This window comes from Girardinichthys multiradiatus, chromosome 5, assembly GCF_021462225.1.
Source record: "Girardinichthys multiradiatus isolate DD_20200921_A chromosome 5, DD_fGirMul_XY1, whole genome shotgun sequence".
NCBI lineage: Eukaryota > Metazoa > Chordata > Actinopteri > Cyprinodontiformes > Goodeidae > Girardinichthys > Girardinichthys multiradiatus.
The window spans coordinates 19,697,119-19,722,433 of NC_061798.1; the positions used below are offsets into that span (position 1 = coordinate 19,697,119).

At 39.4% G+C, this 25,315-nt stretch overlaps 3 protein-coding genes across 4 annotated transcripts; 2 read left to right on the forward strand and 1 right to left on the reverse strand.

The window, feature by feature from the left end:
• Window positions 1–181: 181 nt before the first annotated feature.
• LOC124867915 (PRELI domain-containing protein 1, mitochondrial-like) lies at window positions 182–11,901 on the reverse strand. Of its 2 annotated transcripts, none has more exons than XM_047364604.1 (6): window positions 11,745–11,901; window positions 9,508–9,714; window positions 5,583–5,808; window positions 5,340–5,453; window positions 4,320–4,398; window positions 182–1,065 (listed from the first exon to the last, which is right to left on the reverse strand). In XM_047364604.1, exons 2-6 carry the CDS (start codon window positions 9,597–9,599, stop codon window positions 947–949), a joined length of 630 nt encoding a protein of 209 aa, XP_047220560.1. In that variant the 5' UTR covers window positions 9,600–9,714; window positions 11,745–11,901; the 3' UTR covers window positions 182–946. The 2 variants fall into 2 exon arrangements, with proteins under 2 accessions (XP_047220560.1, XP_047220561.1); XM_047364605.1 differs by having other exon boundaries at window positions 9,508–9,709; window positions 11,745–11,895.
• A 4,024-nt stretch (window positions 11,902–15,925) lies between these two features.
• On the forward strand, window positions 15,926–19,405 carry ndufb6 (NADH:ubiquinone oxidoreductase subunit B). The gene is made up of 4 exons (XM_047364939.1): window positions 15,926–16,199; window positions 18,132–18,224; window positions 19,046–19,090; window positions 19,255–19,405. Exons 1-4 carry the CDS (start codon window positions 16,020–16,022, stop codon window positions 19,318–19,320), a joined length of 384 nt encoding a protein of 127 aa, XP_047220895.1. The 5' UTR covers window positions 15,926–16,019; the 3' UTR covers window positions 19,321–19,405.
• A 1,199-nt stretch (window positions 19,406–20,604) lies between these two features.
• toporsa (topoisomerase I binding, arginine/serine-rich a) lies at window positions 20,605–24,666 on the forward strand. The gene is made up of 2 exons (XM_047364937.1): window positions 20,605–20,804; window positions 21,799–24,666. Exon 2 carries the CDS (start codon window positions 21,802–21,804, stop codon window positions 24,139–24,141), a length of 2,340 nt encoding a protein of 779 aa, XP_047220893.1. The 5' UTR covers window positions 20,605–20,804; window positions 21,799–21,801; the 3' UTR covers window positions 24,142–24,666.
• Window positions 24,667–25,315: the final 649 nt, after the last annotated feature.

A 25,315-nucleotide genomic window follows, 5' to 3' on the forward strand; every position in this document is an offset into this window, starting at 1 on the left:
GCTGAGCAAAGCAGCAGGAAAATGCAGATAAAGGCACTGAAATGTTAGGGGGCTTCCTGTTTGGTTTGTGCAGCTGTGAAGCTGAAGTCTGGAATATTAACTTTTAAAGGTCAGAGTGCAGCTTCGGTTACTGTAGCAGCAGAAAGACGTTAGATGAGCCCATAAATAATAAAACAATAAGCATGTTTCCATCGTGTCATTTTTATTGAACAAAACAAGAGCTTTCTGAATAGGACGTGCAACCAGACACCTGAAGATCTTTGTTTCATACGAGCTTATCTGTTTAAAATTACCTGAAGAAAAAAATGATCAAGAATACATTTATCAAAGACCTGACTTTAATCCAAGGCTTAGGCAAAAAAAAAAAAAATTCAGTCATTTTGAACCTGAAAGGAATGCAGTCGTTGAAATCAGAACAACAACCTTCAGAACAAGCTTTAAAAAGTAGAATCAGATGATCCAGTTTCATTATTGCACCACAGAGACAGTCACACCGTTGGAGGCTGACCATGTTACACAGTAAACCAGTAAAAACGTTGCTCATTCTGATAGAAGCCACTTTGTTGTGATTGTCAGTGTCAGCATATTTATTTTATGCTTTCTAATGATCACGTCACAGTTTGCTGTTTAAATTACAATAACATTATAATCATTTTCTACTTTGCCTGAATGAAATTAAATGAACAAGATTATCTTTAGGAGGAAAAACTAAATCAGCATAGTGTTTCTACCAGGAAAACTATCTGGATTCATCATTTACACGTGATGACCCCCACGGGGCTGACAGTTAAAGCAGAAAAAGGCAGAAGGCTTCATACAAAGACCTGAGGTTCAACCGAGAGCTGAGACAGAAAGAAAAGACAATGCTACAGTAAGTGCTGACCAGATGAAGAGAACCAACTTTCACACAGTTCGTTCTTTTCTAAGGCATTGTCCGTCCTCGCCATCAGACGTACTGCCGGGGCTTCTGCGGGACGGCGGCTGAAGCCAGAGTCTTGGCCGCCTCCTTGGTCTTCTCGGATGCGGGCTTCACTGTGTCCCTGAGCAGCCAATGGGGTGTCTCTCCTAACAGGACCAGAGAGGGAAAAGAATGAGGATGACAAAAAACTTCCCTTAAATCAGTACTTGAGGTGTAAATATTAAACACCTGCAGCCATGTACAGCGTCTTGTAAAAAATATGCATAGCTCCAACCTTTTTCCATTTTTCCATGTTGCAGTAGGAATCTTGAACATTTGGGATTTTTAAGTTATAGACTAACATTTGCCCAGATGGCCATGTCTCAGTCTGCTGTGTTCCTTGATCCTTACAATGCTATTTGTTCAATAACGACGTCTAACTAACCTCTGACCATGGGAACAGAACAGCTCCCAACAGAACACATTTATTTGTAGATGTAACTGGAAAAAATGTGAACACGTTGAAGGGATATGAATACTTTTGCAAAGCATCGCCGCAGGGGAATTTATTGTAATATTTTGTTGTTTTTTTTTTTTGCTTTTTTAAGGAAATCTGAAGATGCATCAAAGACAAAGCCACTGTTATCTTGACATACCTTGATGCTGCAGGCATTAAGTGACGAAGGATTAAGGGCAATTATTCCCACGTTTTTAACCATACTCTTATTTTAAAAACAGGAATGAGTCTCTGAATCCTTTCTCTAAACATCTAATATTTTAAGGCTTTTAATTTAATCTAAGTTCATTTGAAAGGCATCTGATGTCCAGACAGCAGTCATCTGGTTTCCATATTATGGGACTCAAGGATGTCGGATGAATAGGTGACATAACGTCAAGCACAGACGACCTTGAAGATCCTGCGAGTAAACAGCACACCCTACTTTGTATGCTGGTATGAACTGCCGTGGGCTGTGGAGTATATTTGTGTCTGCCCCGACTGTGAACCTTCAACCTCAAGGGAGATCTACAAGCCCAATAAAAACAGAACGGACTGCAGAAATGAACCGGCCTCCTCAAACCCAGTGGCAGATATCGGCAAAATAAAAAGCCTGTTAGGAAAGTTTGGAGGTCACCTCTGTGTAGTCTATCTACTGTGAAACGTAACTAAACGGTTCACGGCAACTAAATGCAGTCATGCTGCCAAGAGATGAACCAGTCAGGTTTTTACTGGCTGAAACTAATTTTTTGGTCAGCTTTGAGCTGCCAATTTTCATCTCTTGCCAAATCTAAGTCCTTCGAACAATTTGTTTTTTTATCAAACACTCAAATGTAAGAACCACTGGCCCATATAAGGAAGAACATTGGTGAATCCAACAAAAAAAGAGATCACAAGCTTATCGTCGTTCATGCATCATAGCATATGCCCAGCCTTCATTGAGTTTTAGTCAGCTTGAAACAAAGCGCATCTAAGAACATGCAGTTTTATGATTTGTTAAGAGATGGAAAACAAAGTGGGAGCAGAAAAGAATAGAGTTACAGAATATATGTTCTATATGGTTGGTTATCTACAGTGCCTCAGTGAAGTATATTTCTTAAACTTTTTCACATTTTGTCACAGTGCAACCACAAACATCAACGTATTTTGTTGGGATTTTTTTGTGATAGACCAATACAAAGTATTGGAAGGAAGGAGTTGTCCTACAACTATAAAAACTCAAATCTTGTGTTTTTTTTTCTTCTTCTTCTCAGTAGCTAATTGATAGCTAATACATGTCGCAATAAGAGGATTCCTCTTATGACCAACTCTGATCATAATCCCTGTCCCTGCTGAAAAGAGCAACATGTTGCCAGCACCATGTTCCAGCAAGCTGAGTAGTTTTACACCATGCATTTTTCATGGTTTCATCAGACCGAACCAGGCAAATGATCAATGAAGGCCAGATTTGTGGACAATATTTCTTCTGTTAACAGATTCTCCCACCTGAGCTGTAAGACTCTGCAGCTCCTCCAGAGTTACCATGGTCATCACCCCCCCGGCTGCTTCTCTGATTAATGCTCTCACTGCCAAATCTTGGTGAGCTTGCAGCTGTGCCACACTCTTTCAAATACTGGATGATGGACTTAGCAGTGCTCTGTGAGACGTTCACAGCTTGGGATATTTTTTTATGACCCAACTTTGCTTCAAATGTCGTTACAACTTAAGACAACTTGACAAAATGTGGAAAAGTTCAAGGGTTAGAAATTCTGCGTATTGCCTGCATGACACACGACTAAACTAAACTCCTCTGGGTCGCTCCAGAAAATGATGCAGGCAGCAATGACAGTTTCTCAACAGCAAGACAGAAACCAGACATGCTGCTACATGTCTGAAACGATATCCGCAGGTCTGTGGGTGACAGAGGCAGGAAATTAAAAGCAGTCCATTTTTATGTGGAGCTAATGACAACAGAAAAACAGACCTAGGAAAAACGGCATGCAAACTTTTCTGAAATCCATCAAACACTTTCCCTGAACTTTGGCCTAAAAATCTGAATCACTGCGAACAAAGAGACGACTACATGTAAGAAGGAACAAAACCTGGTGTGTTTCTAGGCTACGTCACTTACCAACAATCTACAGTTACAGAAAAACTACAAGAACTTTAAATCAAAATGTACTAAACAACAATGACTTTATTTGGGTCTTTTAATGTACAATATGAATCAAATTCACAACCTTTGATTGTGCATTTTCAGCTAATTCTTATAAGTAGGTGTCACTGTAGTTGCTGCATGCAACAAAAAAAAAAATCTAGCAGTAATGCTAGCCCACCCATACTGCATCAAAACAGACATTTTATTGTTGTTTCGAGGACCACATAAAGACATTGTTACAACTACTGTTGCTCTAACTGATGACACAGTTTTACTTTCCCAAGACGAACGGGGGTGTCAGTACTGCATCTACGCTATCTATTGTTTCAGGCTCATGTGACAAAGGCCATGGGTGTCAGATTGTTGCCACCGCGCCACCCACCCAACATACTCACCCCAACGCTCATCCTGATGCCCAGTCCTGCAGAGCCATCAGCAATGGGGCAATAAAACAGAATCACAACAATGGGAGAGCTCCCTTTTAGACAACATTACGCCGCTGCATCAGCAGCAGTTTGAAGCACAGGACTACCAGACTGGGCCACAGCTACACTATGAGAGGTCAAAACAAGCAGCTAACTGTTAATAGCGGATTACATTTGTTTCTAGCTGGATTACTTTCTTAAACGTGACTTTGTTTTCTTTTACCTCAGACATCCTAACTTTTTACTTTGGACTGAGCAGGAACAACAGGAGAGCTTCTCTATTCTTTTACTAGTCGTTTACACTTGTTGCCCGTTAGTGAGCTGTTCCACTTCCCCTTTCACCCATCTGGAGCTCAAACATACCCTGGAGATTGGACAGAGCGTATTCCAGTCCCTTCATGGCCTTCAACTGGTTGCTCTTGAAGCGGGCCAATCCAAACTCCTGGGAAAGTACACAACAGGAAATGGTAATTAAGTGATGGGTGTATCTGAGGAAAATACACTCCTCTGTGTCCCCGTCTCTGTCTGGAGATGTTTAATAAGCCTGGAATCTTCTGCTTCTAATAAGGACAGATTACAGCTACTTGTTTTAGTAACAGTAATACGCCAAACAATTAAACACTTACTAATTAAAGACCCCTTTACAGGTGAACTCAAACACACAATGTGATGTGGAAAAGTATTCACACCCCCTTAAACCTTTTCATAGTTCCTCATTTTACAACTACAAACTACATTTTCTTGGGAGTATATGACTTTTCCTGTCAACAGATTCTCCCATCTGAGTTGTGGATCTCTGCAGCTCCTCCAAAGTTACATTGGGCCATTTGTTTTTTTCAGATGATGGGTTGAACAGTTCTCCTTGTGACATTTAAAGCTTGGGATACTGTTTGTAACCTAACCTTTCTTCGAACTTCTCCACAACTTTCTCCCCGATCTGTCTGTTGTGCTCCTTGATCTTCATGAAGCTGTTCGTTCACTGATGTTCTCTAACAAACCTCTTAACCCTTCACAGAACAGCTGGATCAACACAGGTGGACTCCACTTACAAATTAGGGGACTTCTGCAGGCAGTTGGTAGCACTGGATTTTATTTAGGAGCTTCAGACGTAAGGGAGCTGAATACAAATGCACACTTCATGTTGGTCCATCCCTTAAAATCCCAATAAAACGCATTGGAGTTTGTGCCTGTAACTTAGAATGTAACGGTGGGGGTATCAGTAGTGTTTCATGGTACTCCAGCATCTAAACACAGAACTCATAATAGCTCCTGTATGCAAAAATCACAGGAAAAAAGGGTTAAAAAGACCTGTATAGAGCAATCTAAAGGTTTCCACAGGTGATTCAGGTACAGCTTATTGAAGCAAACAGAACATAAATATACCTGAATGGGTTTGGAGAAGCCAAAAATGCTTGAAGATATCCATGCTTCCCGTTTTAGGTGTGTGGTTGCTGGCTGCTCCGCTGAATCTTGGAAAACACAACGTTCCTCCACAGACTAAATCAGGAGAGAGAAAACTCATTAGATCCAAATTTTAAGACTAGATTCTATACAAAAAAGAAAAACATTCAAATGTAACAGATGCTTTTCTCTTTGTTTTGCTTTCCACAGAGAATGAGGCCTCACCATGAGAGTCGTGTGATTCAGGTTCCAGGTGTAGGTGGTCAAGCTTCTGTTGACGGGGTCCACGATGGAGTCCTCCATGATGTACACAAAGCGAGACATGCCGCCAGGGAAGAACCGCTCCGCCCAGCGAGGCAGCCGATTGGTCTTCATCAGCAGGCGTCTGGAGAGCAGCCGGTGGTCAGTGGTCACCTCCCGGTACACAACGTCCTCGGTGAGAACATGGGTGCTGGGAGACGCAGAGGAACGTTAGCTCTGGTTGTTTATTGGTTTTACTCCTTTGACACTCTAGATTGTGTATAAATAGTGGTGGTGCACTGTGAAGGCTTTTATCACTTCAAACTGGTCCACTTCCTGATAAAATTAAGCCAGAAAACAGACAATTACTACAGTCCTGTTTCTTTGTTATCACATTATTCTAAAAAATTATAAATGTTTTTATGTTCGACTGAGTGAACAACAATACAAGTTCAGAAAATCTATAAATAATAAATAATGTGATTTGTGTGCATTCTTTGGATCTCAAAGAGAGACTGGAATTATATTGTAACAGTAGGGCAGCACTGCCTTGGTTAAAAAGACATTTGCAAAATAGATTTCAATATGTTTAAAAAGCAATACACAGTAAAAGGTTTAATTTGGGGTTCTCCAGGGCTGAGTAATGGGAACAATGTTTCTTTATATGTGAATGATGGGATGATGCCTGCAATAGAGGGCACCAATGTGTTTTATTTTAGGGAAATTACTTAAATTAACTTTTGCAGTTAATGAGCAGAGGGCTAAATGAGTCAAAGAGTTGCTTTGATTCTGATATTTAGGTAAGACAAAATGTATTTCTTGGTCATTTTTGTTAACTACTTCAACAACTAAACTTTTAATAAATAATGCTGGAATCCATGAGTCTGGCATCAAATACAGTGCAGATCAAAAGTTTGGACACACCTTCTCATTCAAAGAGTTTTCTTTATTTTCATGACTATGAATATTGTAGCTTCACACTGAAGGCATCAAAACTATGAATTAAAACATGTGGAATTAAATACTGAACAAAAAGTGTGAAACAACTGAAAATATGTCTTATATTCTAGGTTCTTCAAAGTAGCCTTTTGCTTTGATTACTGCTCCGCACACTCTTGGTATTCTGTTCATGAGCTTCAAGAGGTAGTCACCTGAAATGGTTTTCACTTCACAGGTGTTCCCTGTCAGGTTTAATAAGTGGGATTTCAAGCATTATAAATGGGGTCGGGACCATCAGTTGTGTTGTGCAGGAGGTGGATACAGTACACAGCTGATAGTCCTACTGAATAGACTGTTAGAATTTGTATTATGGCAAGAAAAAAGCAGCTAAGTAAAGAAAAACGAGTGGCCATCATTACTTTAAGAAATGAAGGTCAGTCAGTCCGAACAATTGGGAAACTTTGAAAGTATCCCCAAGTGCAGTCACAAAAACCATCAAGTGCTACAAAGAAACTGGCTCACATGAGGACCGCCTCAGGAAAGGAAGACCAAGAGTCACCTCTACAGCGGACGATAAGTTCATCCGAGTCACCAGCCTCAGAAATCGCAGGTTAACAGCAGCTCAGATTAGAGAACAGGTCCATGTCACACAGAGTTCTAGCAGCAGACACATCTCTAGAACAACTGTTAAGAGGAGATTGTGTGAATCAGGCCTTCATGGTAAAATAGCTGCTAGGAAACCACTGCTGAGGACAGGCAACAAGCAGAAGAGACTTGTTTGGGCTGAAGAACACAAGGAATGGACATTAGACCAGTGGAAATCTGTGCTTTGGTCTGATGAGTCCAAGTTTGAGATCTTTGGTTCCAACCACCGTGTCTTTGTGCGGCGCTGAAGAGGTGAAGGGATGGACTCTACATGCCTGGTTCCCACCGTGAAGCATGGAGGAGGAGGTGTGATGGTGTGGGGGTGCTTTGCTGGTGACACTGTTGGGGATTTATTCAAAATTGAAGACATACTGAACCAGCATGGCTACCACAGCATCTTGCAGCGGCTTGCTATTCCATCCGGTTTGCGTTTAGTTGGACCATCATTTATTTTTCAACAGGACAATGACCCCAAACACACCTCCAGGCTGTGTAAGGGCTATTTGACCAAGAAGGAGAGTGATGGGGTGCTGCGTCAGATGACCTGGCCTCCACAGTCACCAGACCTGAACCCAATCGAGATTGTTTGGGGTGATCTGGACCGCAGAGTGAAGGCAAAAGGGCCAACAAGTGCTAAGCATCTCTGGGAACTCCTTCAAGATTGTTGAAAAACCATTTCAGGTGACTACCTCTTGAAGCTCATCAACAGAATGCCAAGAGTGTGTGGAGCAGTAATCAAAGCAAAAGGTGGCTACTTTGAAGAACCTAGAATATAAGACATATTTTCAGTTGTTTCACACTTTTTTGTTCAGTATATAATTCCACATGTGTTAATTCATAGTTTTGATGCCTTCAGTGTGAAGCTACAATATTCATAGTCATGAAATTAAAGAAAACTCTTTGAATGAGAAGGTGTGTCCAAACTTTTGGTCTGTACTGTAACTGTGTTATTGTATGCAGCAAACTGTGTTACAAGATACGTATAAATTATATTACCGGTAAACTGAAAATTTTAAAGTCAATTAAATTAATGTATAAAGCATAAAACTTATGAACTCTGGCTTCATTATATATTCATGAAAAACTGAAGACAGTATCAACTCAGTTTTCACTCTTTAAAAACCAGCAACAAAAACAGTAAATACAACTTTTCACAGTGAGCCCACAATGCACTTTGGTCAAATTAAAAACATGACTTGATGGCTTCTCAACATCCCAAATTATGAACCAATGAACAGATAATTTATTAACTGTAAATATGAAAACATTGTTTGAAAAAAGAGGCTTAGATAAGGACTAATGTTAGTTCAAATGGATTGTGTTTCAGTTAGAAGTTTCAATACTGAACTGAAAGACTGAAGAACATTTCACTATAAGTTTGGAGAAATATTTATATGTTGTTTTAAATGCGTTCATTTCTGGTGTTTGAGAGTAGCTCATTCTGAATACTTTCTTTTTGTCAGTAAAATAAAAATGTTGACCTGTAAGAGATTTAGGCCTTTATAGGCGGATGCTTTATGATGATGGCTTGGCCCTCTTTCAAACTGTGTGGATCATTTATTTCCCCTGTATTCTGAAATTGTTTTTATAGTTCACTTTGTTTTTAATGTGTTTTTTTATAACTATCATTGCTATTGATAGAGTTCATCTTAGCTGTGTGCAATTCATTTTATATCCAGTCTTAAGACCTGGCAGCTGGATGCTTCCAAAGTGCTGACGTTCTCATTCTAAAAGCACAGACCAAGAGAGACCGAGATGAGAAGCAAATAAACCACCGGACCACTTAAACAGGCCAAGCCTAGTTTTACTTCTCTGATGCGTTTTTTCAGTTCTCTGTTCTGATTCTGACTGAGGATCTCTTTCTGTTTATTTTAAACAAAGCGATGGACATGCGGTGTCATCAGTCGCATAGTTAAACCGAACTTTGGAAGGTATGTTTATTTATTCACTTAGAATATCCCTTTATTATTCCTCATAACATTAAACATAACAGAAATACTGGACATTTTTTGCACCATGATGCTAAAAGTACATCATGAAATTCTAACAACATTCTGCTTTTAAAGGTTATGAACAAAGGCCCTTTAATAATATTTGTTGTAAATTATCTAAAGGCTTATTAGCATAATAAACCAGTTTACTTGACTGGTATTCAATCAGACTTGTATGCATCTGCATACGTTTTATATAAAAAAAATAACATTTATTTAATCCACATTACCACTCATAACTTGAGGCAAAACTACATTTTAACTTTCGATATCCTCCAAATATCTTTACACAATATGGCTTAATATAGCAGAAACACTGAAACCAGTTTCCCTACCTGAAAGGATTAGGATATCGCTGCCAAAAAGCAGAGACAACATGGTCCCAAGAGCTCCTGATGTCTGTGGTGTTACAAAAATATTTGACCATCCTTTCGCTGCTTTGGTGCACGATGACCTGAATCGTGAAACCCGAGGCGCCGCTGGGCGATTATACAAAATAGCGAGAAGCTGGAAGATGACTCCATCCAAAGACTGGGACTGTCCTAAAAAAAAAGAGAAAAACATTAAATGATCCACCAGAGAAGCAAAAACACATTACAATCGGCTTTATTTCAGACAAATTGTTCTATATCGTTAAAAAAGAAGTTAAAGTGAAACACAAAATGCATCCTCTAAAAACAACACTTCCCTCTCCAAGCAGGCGAAACAGTAAACTGCAATCTGCGTTCCGATGAGGCTCATTTGTTAGATTAAAAGTACTTTTTGAAAACAACCTTTAAGCAGGTATTAAACATACTTTACATTAAGCCCACATTCCTGCATTTTTATTGGTCTGGTGTAGTAATTTAATCTTAAATGTTGCGTTTTTATTAGCTGTAAGCGGAAAATCATCATAATTAATTAAATATCAGTCTGTGTGTGTAAATAATCCATGTGATGTGTTTCACTAAGTGATTTCAGTTACTGAAATAAACAAACTTTTCAATAACATTCGAACTCACAGAGATGCTCCTGTATACCTTTAGTCACTCTGTGATATTACAGTCGAAGCTCTTATAATTCAGTTTATTGACCAAAACTATTCTGGGTTTAGTTGCTGTATAGTGTGACCGTTAGCTTTTATAAACTTATCTGAGTCGTTGATCTGTTTTAAGGAAAATGTAATAACAGTTGACAACCTAATCTACAGGTTATATACAGTTCAGTGGTCCCATTCAGAAAACACTGCATAGGATCTATAATTAAAGTATACATATGCCCTTTTGGTCAAATTACATTTTTTCTTTTGCTTTTTTCTTAGCCCTAACCCTAAGCCCTTCTCTGATACCTCATAAAAACATGTATTAATAATGTTATTATACCATAAGAGAAATGACAGGACAACTTATGTTGAATTGTACAAGCAACCAGTTTAAGAGTTATTAGTGATGTCCAGATGTGCTGTAAGTAAATGTAGATTAATTGATTGCTAATTTCTTGCCTCTAGAAGGAAAGTGATTCATCAGATGAGATGGAGACAGAAATAAGAAGAAACACTGAGCCACAGTCAACACAAGGAGGATGAGATGATGAGGAAAAACAGAGAATAGACTGAGAAGAAAAAGAAACAGGAAAAAAAGAACATCTATGCAAGGTTTCACAAATTGAAACAAAATAGAAGAGGTTTACCATAAAATTCAGTGGTTAGTTAGCAGTGCTAGGCTTTATATTTTCTCTTGGTGACATGTAACACTAAGGTAAAATGTGTCAATAACTCATTGTCGTTTTATTGTCTGCAGCTCCATGTTAAAATCTGATGCAACTGTTCTGAATGGACCATCATCACCTCTACCGTAAGTACAGAACATCCAGGCTGCTTTATTTATTATTAGGGCTCATATTACAGAACACCAAAAAGCTTGTAGGGTTCCCCTCTCTTTATAATCTTAGCACTTTAATAATATAAAAACTAAATACGTTCAGTGGTCTAGCAACTAATCTACATGTTTAACTCAAATGCAGGTTTGAACATCTTAATCATTCCGTATGACAGGAGTCCTGCAGAGTGAAATTCAGGTCACAATAAATGATTTAATACTCATATGCATGGTGTTGTGTTCGATATTAAGCTTTCCCCTAGATTTGATTCGTCTAGTTTAACCTTGAGCACCTGCCCCTTTAGTGGTCTCTGCACGGCCCTGGGTCAGAGTTTGTTTTTTGTTTTTTTATAGAGCACAAACGTTTCGTACGCCAGTTTCAGACCCGGTTTTTGTGCGTACGCAACGTTTGTAAAGGAGACCCCTGGTCAAGACCGGTTTCCACTGTATCACCATCACTAGCTGATATGACGGCGCTAGCGACTTCTAAAAACAACCTTATTTAACCAACCTGAAAACTAGCCTACACCTAAACTAACAGTAATAAACAACGAATATCGACATCTAACCATTTAGCCGTGGCTGTTTTAATCACAACATTTGATTATAGACCATAACAAAACGCGACCAAGGTTAATTGTACAGCAGGGCGAGCCGAAACGCCGTCTGGACGAGAACAGGCGCGTTAAACGACATTTGATACCGAACAAACTCACCTTCATAAAGGGTTAACTACAGGCTGTGTCGACAAACATTTCTAAACTGCTGGTCTTTCGAGGTTCAAGCCCAAAAATAAGGAAACGTTAGCTAATTAAAGACATGATGCTACAAATGACAGAAAGGATAGACGTCATAGGTTCGTCGAAATAATACTACTTCCGGTTATTACTTCAAATTAAAAGCACCTCTATTTATTTCTAAATGGTGGACATTTTGCGGAAAAGAAAACCGTAGTTCCCTTTTTATTCTAACCTTATGTAGAAAACACAGTTGAACCCACATACTGTATAAACTGTGGCCTACATACAGCGTTCAGAAAGACATAAACTATTTTTCTCCAATGTCTGACAATAAAGCAGAAAATAAATTTCTTCTTTTTTATGTCAGTAAGGATTACCATTTTTTTTTTTTTTTTCCAGAATGATGAGATATTTTTGAAAGAATTTTTATTTTTTTATTCAGAAGTGGAAGTGTACCAAGATACCAATACCCTAACAACAATTCAATTCAGTTTATTTATATAGCGCCAATTCACAACACGTGGTCTCAAGGCACTTCACAAAGTCAGGTACAGTGCTTTGCGAAAGTATTCGGCCCTCTTGAACTTTTCAACCTCTTGCCACATTTCAGGCTTCAAACATAAAGATATAAAATTCAAATTTTTTGTGAAGAATCAACAACAAGTGGGACACAATCATGAAGTGGAATGAAATTTATTGGTCAAACTTTTTTAACAAATAAAAAACTGAAAAGTGGGGCGTGCAATATTATTCAGCCCCCTTACTTTCAGTGCAGCAAACACACTCCAGAAGTTCAGTGAGGATCTCTGAATAATCCAATGTTGTCCCAAATGACTGATGATGATAAATAGAATCCACCTGTGTGTAATCAAGTCTCCGTATAAATGCACCTGCTCTGTGATAGTCTCAAGGTTCTGTTCAAAGCACAGAGAGCATCATGAAGACCAAGGAACACACCAGGCAGGTCCGAGATGCTGTTGTGGAGAAGTTTAAAGCCGGATTTGGATACAAAAAGATTTCCCAAGCTTTAAACATCCCAAGGAGCACTGTGCAAGCAAGCATATTGAAATGGAAGGAGTATTAGACCACTGCAAATCTATCAAGACCCGGCCGTCCCTCTAAACTTTCATCTCGAACAAGGAGAAGACTGATTAGAGATGCAGCCAAGAGGCCCGTGATCATTCTGGATGAACTGCAGAGATCTACAGCTGAGGTAGGAGAGTCTGTCCATAGGACAACAATCAGTCGTACACTGCACAAATCTGGCCTTTATGGAAGAGTGGCAAGAAGAAAGCCATTTCTCAAAGATATCCATAAAAAATCTCGTTTAATGTTTGCTACAAGTCACCTGGGAGACACACCAAACATGTGGAGAAGGTGCTCTGGTCAGATGAAACCAAAATCAAACTGTTTGGCCACAATGCAAAATGATATGTTTGGCGTAAAAGCAACACAGCTCATCACCCTGAACACATCATCCCCACTGTCAAACATGGTGGTGGCAGCATCATGGTTTGGGCCTGCTTTTCGTCAGCAGGGACAGGAAAGATGGTCAAAATTGATGGGAAGATGGATGGGGCCAAATACAGGACCATTCTGGAAGAAAACCTGTTGGAGTCTGCAAGAGACCTGAGACTGGGATGGAGATTTATCTTCCAACAAGACAATGATCCAAAACATAAAGCCAAATCTACAATGGAATGGTTCACAAATAAACGTATCCAGGTGTTGGAATGGCCAAGTCAAAGTCCAGACCTGAATCCCATCGAGAATCTGTGAAAAGAGCTGAAGACTGCTGTTCATGAACGCTCTCCATCCAACCTCACTGAGCTTGAGCTGTTTTACAAAGAAGAATGCGCAAGAATGTCAGTCTCTCGATGTGCAAAACTGATAGAGACAAACCCCAAGAGACTTGTAGCTGTAATTGCAGCAAAGGGTGGCGCTACAAAATATTAACGCAAGGGGGCCGAATAATATTGCACGCCCCACTTTTCAGTTTTTTATTTGTTAAAAGTTTGACACATCCACATTCCACTTCACGATTGTGTCCCACTTGTTGTTGATTCTTCACAAAAAATTAGAATTTTATATCTTTATGTTTGAAGTCTGAAGTGTGGCAAGAGGTTGACCAGTTGAAGGGGGCTGAATACTTTCGCAACGCACTGTACATACATTCTAATTAATACACTGCTAAACTCTGTGACATGAAAAAGTATAAAGAAGTCCAAGGGATCGAGAAGACAATTGTCAACCTCCATCAGTCTGGTTCATCCTTGGGCTATTTTGAGAATATCTGAAGGTGTCACGTTTATCTTTTCAAACAATTATATGCATTTATAAAGAGGAAAGTTCAGCATAGGAAAGTTCAGCAAAATAAAGAGTATAGGAAAGTTCAACAATCATCAAGAAGGAGATGGGTTTTGTGTACCAGACATGAACCTGTTTTAGTGTGAAGTGTGTATATCAATCCCAGAACAAAATGAAAAGACCTTATAAAGATAGTGGCTAAAGCAGATAAGAGGATGTCATCCATAGTGAAAAACATACTGAAAGCTCACTCAGAGACGAAGAAGCCATGACTCCAAAAGCAACATAAAAAGCCAAATTATAGTTTGCATATTTACACAAGGACTAAGGTCTTCACATTTGGAGACATGTCCTGTAGTCTGATAACAAAAAAATACAAGCGGTTTACCATAATGACCATGCTTCATATGAAGCAAAAAGGAGGAAGCTTGCAAGCCTGAGAACACCCAACTATAACGTACGGGAATGATAGCATCGTATTTTGTGGGTATTTTTTCTGCAGAAGGTAATAATGCACTTTATAAAATAGATAGCTTCACGAGGAAAGAACATTATGTGGAAACACTGAAGCAACATCTCAAGACGTCAGCCAGGATGTTAAAGCCTGGGCACAAACAGATATTTCAAATGATCTTACTCATACCAACAAATTAATTACAAATTTGCGTAAGGACAGCAACAATGTTTTTGGAGAGACCATCAGAAACTCCTGATCTCCGCATAGAAACCTTGTGGGCAGGGCTGAAAAGATCTATGTAAGAAAGGTAGCCTAAAAACCCACCTGACTCAGTCACTCCAGTTCTGTCAGGGGGAACTGGTTAACATTCTATGAAACTATTGGGAGAAGCTTGGACACCCAAGACGTTTGACCAAGTCACGCAGTTTAAAGGACAATTCTACTGAACACGTAGGAAGTGTATGCACATTTCTGAATGTAAAGAAAGTGAAGAAAAAAATTCCTTAGAAAATTTTCTATCTCATTATTCTGCCATTTTGCAAAAAAAAACAAAAAAACAAATTTGTTAATCCTAACTGAACTAAAGGGGGAAATTCAGTGTTAGAGAGGGAAGGGAAAAATATTTTTTTATAGTGGGCATGTCAATATCTAATTTCAGCTGTATTGCATATATTGAAAAAAACACAATAACAACAAAAAAAGAAAAGAAGGTATAAATAGGCAGATTAATAATGATTTTATATATGCACAGAAAAGGCTATTTAAAATAATACAAAAAGATATGCTCTATGTAAATATCAAAGGAACAAACTTTATTATGTGAAACAGGTGTATTTAAAATTTATTAAGTATATTTATTTGTCATTGGGGTACACGTTTACGTTATATTTTTCTGTCCTTCCTTTACACGCATAAAAATTAATGTATGCTGCAGGATTCTTAACACAGCGCCATTCTAAGTCACGTATGTCTCTTTTGCGGGAACCTGTTTCTTATAACGTATGAACTTAATTTCTCAATTAAATATTTTAACTATGACTTGAAGTAAGTCCCGAGGGCTGGATGAAGGGGAACTTACAAGTGTTCATTTAAAAGATGGAATGCTATTTTTTCAGGATATTGTGTTTTAGTCGCCCTCTCACAGGTAAAACTATAAACTAGTACAGTAGTTCTAAAGACCTTCAGTTGTTCAGTAATAAATACCGCTGCTTTTACTTGTAAATTATTGTGGATTTTTTAAAGAAATATTGGTGCATTTATGGGTAAAAATAGTGGCAGATAGACACCCTCTGCCTTGTCCCGCCCCGCATCCCGCGCACACCTCACTGGTACCTATTCATGTCCAGTAGGTGTCACTCTCAAATTTATTAAACCCTCAAATGGTGTCTCTTCTTCTTGTGGTACTTCCGGTTGCTCTTGCCTGCTAAGGGAAGTGTCCTCCATGGTGTCATTGTAGGTCTGTTGAGGTTGAAGGTTCAGGAATAACAATGTCTGGCTACACACCAGACGAGAAGCTGCGCTTCCAGCAGCTAGTGAAGCTCCGGAGGCAGTGGCTGAAGGACCAGGAGCTCAGTCCCAGGGAGCCCGTGGTGCAGGCCAAACCTCCCGGAGCTGTCGCTAAGTTCTGGGCCGGGTTTCTGCAGCCGAAGAGTCTGTGGAGGCTTTATGTGAGTCCTGGAAACACAACAGGGCGTTATTATTATGTCATATGTGTTCTGAACTTAGATGCATCTGTATTAAGAAAACTATGCGCTACACTAGACATTTAGTTAGGTTTTAATATTTAATTTATCACACTGCGCTGTCGTTTAGGCGTTTTACAGCGCAGTACCAACTGCTACATCTGGACTTACTTATCAGTTTCATAAAAAAATTTGATTTTGATTGTATTTACCGCACCCAGAACAATAATCCTCTTTGTGAAGCTCACCAACATTCAAAGCAAAATGTGTTTCGAAGTAAATCACAACAAGTGTGCAGTTGGTGTTACTGTGTCAGTTCAAATGATGGGACCTCCTCTGCTTATTAGGTTTATTGGCAAAATTCAAAGAGGTTCTGGTGTTTGCAACAAACAAATGCACAGGAACATTTTTAAATGGTTAAATAAAAGTAATATTACAATGACTTTTATCCAAATACAACACCAAATCATACTTTCAGTGATGACTGCAGCCTGAAAATGATTCAAACTATTGAACATTTGTAGATCAGGTGTAGAATACGTCACATATCTGGACTGTCAGCAGTGACCTTTCAGTGTGTGTTAGTTAATGGCTGGGTTAGGAGAATTGTCCAATACCTTGCACAAGCAGGTAAGAGCATACAAAAACATAGCAAAGGCACAGCATTTTCATAGAGATATTGTGGGAAACGTAGTTCACAAGTTTGTTGTTAAAGCATTAGTGGCTACACCACCTGGATGTGGCAGAAAGAGGAAGCTATTGATGGCTGACACCTGTATCCTGAGGAGGCAGTAGGTCCAAAAGACCTGCAGCAAGGCTTGGTGGCAGCAGCCACTGAGGTTTCGGTTCCCACAGTAATGCACATACTAAACACTGACTGAACTCCAAGACGTACAGCAATTCTGACCCAAAAGTACCAAAAGCAATAGTTTGCTCACAACCATACAAAATAGAAAGATGTTGGGGTTTCTCTTCTGTGGAGCGATCAATCAAACCTGCAACCTTTTGGGATTGTGGATCACCAGTATGTCTGGAGGAGGAAGAATGAAGCATAAGCCGATAAGAACACCATGCCCACAGTGAAGCATGGTAGTGATGTTCTGGGGCTGCTTTGCCTCCTGTGATTCTGAAGGCCTGCCTCATCTGGAGGGAAAGATGGATTCACTCACGAATCCGTAAATCCTGGGCTGTGATGTCCTGACATCAGTGAGGAAGCTGAGGCTTGGACGCCACTGGACCTTTAAACAAAACAATGATCCCAAGCATATCTCAAAGTTCACTGAGGCTTCGTTTCAGAGGAAGTGCTGATAGTAGTGGAGTGGCCATCATAGTTACTTGACTTTAACTGTATTAAAAATATTTGATGGGATTTGAAGAATCTGAATGCAGCATGAAAACCTAAAAATAATAATGAACTGGAGGCTTCTGCCGTCAAGGAGTGGGATGAGTTTCCTCAGAAACTCTGGCAGGATCTGGTGTCCCGTTATGAATCCCATTCACAGCAGGTCATGACAGCACAAGGGTGCTTTACTAAGTGCTAAAGATGGTTGTCATTATGGGGTTGAATACTTTTAAAGCTGCTGTAGTCTTTAAATGAGGCCATTTATGTCCGTATTTGATTTTTGATTTTGTTTTAAAACCTAATTTGCAGAGAGGGGTAAATACTTTTGATTTCAACTGTAATTATAAAAAAAGTATTTCAATATTCTAAAGTTTTTGTTATTAAAAGGTTATTTATTGTTTTCTATCTTGCCATTTCATGACCCCACTCAAAAACTGCAACAGGCCTTCTGGAGGTCTTAAACCTAAAAAAAAAAAAGATCAAATTTTCTGAACCGAAATTAGTTGAATTATCTACCCATGTTTTTTAATCGTTTCTTATTAATGCTGTGAGTGATTATATTTCTGTCTTTGCAGACCTACAAAGCGTACAAGGGTGGAGTTTTCACATTAACACGGCTGCTGATACCTGCCTGGATTGTTCACTACTATGTGAAATATCATGTTGCTGTAAGTTCACAGAAGTTGACAGCTAGATCATTTTTTTTTTTACTTGGACATGCAGGTGGAAAATAAAAGTCTCATATCAGTATGTTGAAAAGAACCCATTTCGGTGCTGTCAGACATACAACAACATTTCTCCAATAGTAAACATTTTGAGGAAATAAAAACAAAAACACATTTTTTTCCCCGCCACTGGGTATTAATCGCTGGAACCGCAGACAGATGTGAAGGATTATGAGGACAGTGGATTCTCACAAGAAGCCAAATTTTTACAAAAATAAGGTTTTATAAAACCAACTAAAGATAGCTTACCAGCTCACAAAACACTTCTAATTAGCACATTAGGCTAAGTTAGGCTCAGAGTGATAAATAAAGAGCTGCTTGGAATTCATTAGAGTTAGTCTTACTAAGGGAGGCGAGCCAAAGATCCAGACTTCTCATCACTTCCTTATTCGCTCCCCTATATGACAGGCTTCTTTTCATGTTCCTCTTTTTCTACACCCCAGAAAATGTAGAAGTGTACCATCTCACAAGATATTCAACTTATTTATTTTAAAAGATACTTTCAAAATAAATCAACCGTGTCCAACTTGATATTTGTAAGGATTAAGTAAAGGCAAGTTTAGCAGGTCTCTGATAACTTGAGGGTCTACGTGGTTCATACTTGGATATTCTTTAAAACCAAGACAATGCAAGAGAGAGTAGGAACATGTAAGAGAAGCATGTTTTATGATTTCTCTTGCATTCAGCAATTACAAAATGTCCTATGGAATAAAAGCTATTTTATCAGGAGAGATTCTAAATATTACTGTCATTTCTCTTCACAGCAACGACCTTATGGTATTGTGGAACTAAAACCTAAGCTTTTCCCTGTGAGTATGATTTCTTTATTACTGCTGATTCTGTCAGTGTTGTTTTGGCTGTAATAAAGTTTGCTCTCTTTCTTCAGTACACCTGCATGTTGACATCCGGATTTCTGTAATCTGTGACCTTACTGACCTGCTTTCTGAGTTGTTGTTTTTTTTGTTGCTATTAGGGTGACATCATTCTGGAGACGGGTGAAGTTGTTCCTGATCTCCCTGAGACCCATGGCCATCACTGAACCTTAAATATTTAATTCATTCTCCTGAGTTTCTGTTGTAAAACTGTATATTCCAATAAAAAACTGTGTCATTTATGGACAAGAATGAGGCTTTAATGTTTGTGGTGCAATACGATTAACCAGAAATATTTTTCAAGCTTTCTAGGTTTATTAGGGAGGCTTAGGGAGGATTCTGCAGTTTTCAGCTCCTTTTGATTTGATGGGCCTCTGGTATGGACCTTTTATCTTAAGGTGATCCCACAGGTTTTCAGTGGGATTCATGTGGGGGCATTTTGCAAATCTGTCCATAATGTCCACTTTGGTTTCTGGAGGCAACTCTACCAGCAGCAATGTATGCTTTGGGTCACTGTCATGTTGGAAGAAAAAACAACAACCTATACCCGCTTTTGCTGCAGACCCCTAAAGGTTTTCTTTAAACATGTTAACATATCCCTCTGGCCATGATTTCTTCTTCATTGACAAGATTCCCATGCACTGAAGCATCCCCACCTCTTAATACCCCGCCACCATGTGTCACTGTGGATACAGTGTTCTCTGAGTTATAGGCCTCTCCCTTCTTTCTCCAAACGCAAGCAGTATCTTTTTAGCCAAATGGCTATTCTTTTAATCTCATCGGAACAAAGAAAATGCTTAAGGGTGAATCATTTTTCTCTATGATGTCTCTTTTACAGAATTAGTTTTTCTTTGTCTGCAACCTTTCAGGTCATTCCTATACAAAGTTCTGGTGACTGTCTTCTTCTGGACTACAATTCCTGACTACGAAGTCATTCATAAGGGCCTCTGCAGTTCTGTGGTTTTTGGACACATCTTTTAATAGTTTTCCATTCAGGGTCTTTCAAATCATTTCCTTCCTCTGCTAGGTTTGTTCTGTGCCTTGTGGCTCTCTTGAAATATCTTGATGACTCCTAATCTCAGTTCTTGACCCTTGAAAACACTGTGATAGCTGTTTATCCTACTGCTTTTTCAGCATCAACAATTGTTCTCAAAAAGGGAGCTATGCAGAGTGTTAATTTTGAGGAAAACCCTGAGTTTTTAACTTGGTTCTACAAGCTTTAAGAATTATAAAGTTAAAGCACATCATTGCAAATCATGGTTTTTGCTGCTGCTCAATAAAAAGATCAGTTCCTAAGAGGGCTAATAACTTTGACCCTGACAGTTGTTGGTTTTTTAAATTTGATTTTCGCATTCAAAGTCCACAAATAAAGCTAAGGCTTTGTAAAAAGGCTATGTTACAAATTCTTTGCCGTGTGTAACAGAGGTTGAGAAATATAATGCATATACTATTATGTTGTCTTAGTGACTTTTTAAACACTTTTATTTTGAAAGGCGAACGTTGTGCACGGATCTATCCGTTGTAAAGCCTTCGTTATGAAATGTGAGAAAGGAAATGTTTAACGATAAAATTGTCTCGAAATGAGCGAGTTTCTACAAGGAGAAAAGACATAATTAGTTACCGACTGTAAACGTGCTCTACAAAGTAACAGGTAAATATGAAACGACTTTCCCTAAAGCCAACTAACCATCTGTAATACTCCTAGCCTTCCTAGCTAAACTCAGCTAGCCTGCTAACTTTAGCCATGTTGATCTGAAAACAAGTGTTCAGTTAGTGTTTTCAAGCATTTTTCTTTATATTTTATGAAGTAACATATCTGTTAGGATAAGTTATAGAGTAATATATGTTGTTCGGTTTCAGGGGCTGCCATATCTGTACAACACACTGTACAGTATCGCTTTTTGTGTATCGTTCCAGTGACCACACATTTCTGTTATAAATCGGTTTTGAGTGATATGAGTCTTACTTTAGCAGTGCAGTATAATTGTTGACGTTTACATGTACACATTGTGTGTGTGAAGCCGATGCTGTTCAAAGAAAGGGGTCCGGTTTACTAACATTTAGGGTAAAATGTATTTGATTATGTTGGTCTAGGAAATGTTTTGAGTCTATTCCCAGCAAAACAAACCCGAGGACCTTATTTGAAGACCCTTGCTGTATTTACCCAAGGTTAATTGATGGATGCACCCAAGTCTGTTTTTGTAACAATAAAAAGTGGCTGGCGTTTTTGGCCCTACTCACTATATTAAAATGAAAGCAACAAAAACATGACTGATAAAAGAAAAATACTTTGTGTTGTGCCCAACATTGTCCATTTAAGAAAATATTTAAGTTTATCAGTGACAATCTCATCCGAAAAATATTAAAAGTGTCCATCTACTTCAGCTCTATTTGCTGGACGGTCAAATTTGTACCAGTCCCGAAATGCGGTCGGTGCCCCACTTTAGACACCTCAGTCTGAGAGTCTCAAAGGCAACATGACCCTTTAAAGAAGGTGTTGTCTAATTTTATAAATACGTACTATAGTGAATGTGTGTGTATTTTAAATCAAAGTTGGGCTGCAGTGATGTTGTGAAATTGCTTCATGACTGCTTTTTCATGATATATTTTTAAAAAACGATTAACTTTTGTTTTCTTCTCGCCAGATCATGTCAGCAATCAAGGTCGCCCTGCAACACAGCCCAAAGGGTGGGAGGAGTAAAACCTCTAAGGCAATGTCTGTAGAGGTGTCTCCAGACTCCAAGTGCCCCATCTGTTTGGACATATTTCATAATATGTCTCACTTGGACCGTTGCCTGCATAAGTTCTGCTTCCGCTGTATTCTGGAGTGGTCAAAGAACAAACCCGAGTGTCCACTGTGTAAACAGCCATTTAGCTCAATCTATCATAGCATAAAGTCAGATCAGGACTTTCAGAAGTACGAACTGAAACAGCAGGTGGACAATTCCTCCTTTGGTTATTTCGAGGGAGTGCGGTTTAGATATCGAACGACTCTCACTGGAGTTCATCGACAGATGAGAAGAACCTCTCCACCTCCAGACAACGGGGTAATGTTCGAAGCCTCCACAGATTTACCCCAGCAAAGACAGGATCGATACATTCGGCGCATGATAATGAGGTTGGCGGCTAAAAGGAGAGCTGCGAGCGAAGGCAGGGCAGTGAACAATGTCAGGGAGCAGGAGATGATAAACTTTAGGAGGGAGCTGTACCGACAGGGGGTGAGGGTGCAGAACGTGAGGGACGGTGGGCGCTCCCGGGACACCTCCGCCGAATTTTATAGAAGAAATCCCGCCTGCCTGCACAGACTCGTCCCATGGTTAAAAAGAGAACTGATGGTGCTGTATGGGGCCCACGGATCTTTGGTCAACATAGTTCAGCATATTATCATGTCACGCATCACACGCTACGATATGGAGGACGGGGCTATCCAGGAAGAACTCAGACCCTTCCTACAGGGTCGGACAGAGCACTTTCTGCACGAATTTATCAATTTCGCAAAGTCCCCCTTCAATATGGAGGCCTACGACCAACATGCTGTTTATGACTGCCCAGCATCCTTCTCAAATGAGCACAGCAGCTCCAACTCCTCTGTAATCACCATCTCAGAGGATGAGGAAAACTCTTCAGAGATGGAACCTCCGGGGAACTCCACGTCTACTCTGAGTCAGTCTTTGTGGGACGACGAGACGCCTGGGCCGTCATATTCTACAACGACAGAGCCCAGCAGGCCAGGACTTCAGTCAATCCTGGACTTAGACTCAGAGAGCAACTCAGAAGAGGAACAGCTAGAGTTTGGTACTTCTCCACAACAGATTAGATCACATAGCCCAGCAGATGTTGCTTATGCTGAGTGCACCAATGAAGACTGTGCCTCTTCTGAGAGTGATGACTGTGTTATTGTAGGATTTGTTAAGCCTACAACAGATAGAACTCCAGAGCTGGTTCATCTCTCTTCTGACTCTGATGACTTTTCCATTGAGGAGAACAAAGAAGCTCCTCTTCAATCGCAACACATCCGTTTCATCAGCTGTAGTCCTACAGCTTCACACAGTAGTCATTCTAGTAAGGCTGGAGGAACTAAAAATGTCCAAACAGACCACCATCATCAGTCGTCCTCTAAAGAAAGACCAAACTCAAACAAATACAAAAACTCACCTGGTAGAAGAACTGATAAACGATTTGATAATAGAGATAGATCTGTGGATAGACATAAGTCAAAGGGGAGAGACGGCAAGAGAAAGAAGAGCAAGCACTCTAGCAGAAGTCCTGTAAGTTTCAGCTCTCATTCCAGTAGAAGAGACTTCTCAAAATATGATCAAATTCACGCAAGGAGGGACCGCGACCACAGTTACCAGTCATACACCCATTACAGACGAGAGAGGAACGGCAGCGTGACTCACTACACACAGAGGCAGTCCCACTACTACAGCAGCCGCAAGCACTCTAAATCCAGGAGCCGCAGCAGGGACTCGTCTCAGAGGCGAGACAAGAGGTGGTCCAGATCCAGAACTTACTCCAGCAGCTGCTTCCCTTCGCCTGAAAGGAAGTCTCATCACGACAAACCTGGTGGCAAAAGGAAATACAAAGCAAGACATCTGGAGGAACAATCCAAGAACACCCAAAACCTGTCCGCCGAAAGCGACTCCACGTCGTTAAGGAAACACAAGAAGAAAAGCAAAGAGAAGCGCCATAAAAAATCCAAAGAGAGGACAAGGAAGAGAAGCAGGAGTGGGAGTACAGAGCTTGGCACTGAGCGACTCAAACATCACCATAAGAAGAAGAAACACAAGAAGAAAAGTAAAAAAAGCAAGAGTACTGAGAGCAAAGCAAAGTCCTCACCGAATGTAATCTCCATTGAAAGTGACGAGTCTTTTGCCAATCACAGTGTCACCCCCGTCAGTAGAACTACTGAAAGTACCTTCAATGATTGTTCTGCTGATGACCGAGTAAACACCGCGCCTGTGGACCAGACTTCACAATCACATTGATGGATTGAATTTCATCTTCCCGAGCTTGCCACAAATATTTCACATCAAAGCAGTATCTACTATGTTGAAGATTACTAGAATTAAAAGGAAACTCTGAATGCAGATGTCCAGTTATTTTTTTTATTACTGTTTCATATGTCACTGATGTATCTGACAAGTCTCCACTGACAGATCATCTTTAATTACACTTTGTATGAAAACTGTCTAGTATCCGCACCATGTAAAATACGCTGTAATTCAAGGCTGTTTTGTGTTTAACATGACAATGCAAACAAGTGGAGGGCTAAATATTTGGAATTATATCTTTTTGCAATAATTTTTTACAATGCAATGTGCAGAAATGTCTATTTTTAGGGATTTTAATACCTTTCTGTTGCCATACGTCTGTAATAATTATGACACAGATCCTAATGTAACTGCCAACAGCCCAGTTGTACATATTACTATTCAATGGAGTTTTGGTTTTCAAAATTAACTTTTTTGTATCGAGTTTAATTTAAGAATAAATTTGAATGGATTACTGTAGGTGGTTTGTTTTACTGGTAGATGATGTTTATGATGACCAAGTTGAGATTTATTTGTAGATTAATTTAGTTGTGTCTACGTTGCAACAAATACTAATGACTGGACACTTTACCAAAATATTAACATTTAATTCCTTACCTTTCTATCACAAACACGGGATGAATATGAAGCATCTGCCACACTTATTGGTGCTCCTGGTAATAATATTTTTAAAAATCTGGAAATAAATTCACTTTTTATTGAAGTATTCTCTCACTGAGATACGAATCCGACTTTTAATTTGAGTACATTTATACAGGGAAGTTAGAGGGATAAACACATTAAGAAATAATTGTTAGTAAGCAACTAATGGGTGTAAAAGTTGTTGGACCCTAAGCAATTTCTATAAAATAAGTAAGTGAAGTCATTTTGAATTTATCCTTCAAGTTGACCAGAATACCGACGGACCTACTAGTCCGTGACTTTTTGTTTTCCAAGGTATTTATTTGACACACAGACCTATTTTTTTTATACCAGCTCTTCGAATATAGAAAGATGAGACTAAATGGCTAACCTTTCCCATATGCAAATAAGAGCAATAACATGTAAATCAACTGGAACTGTGACATAAGACTGTGGAGCAAAGTTTATCTTGCAACCTCAAACCGAG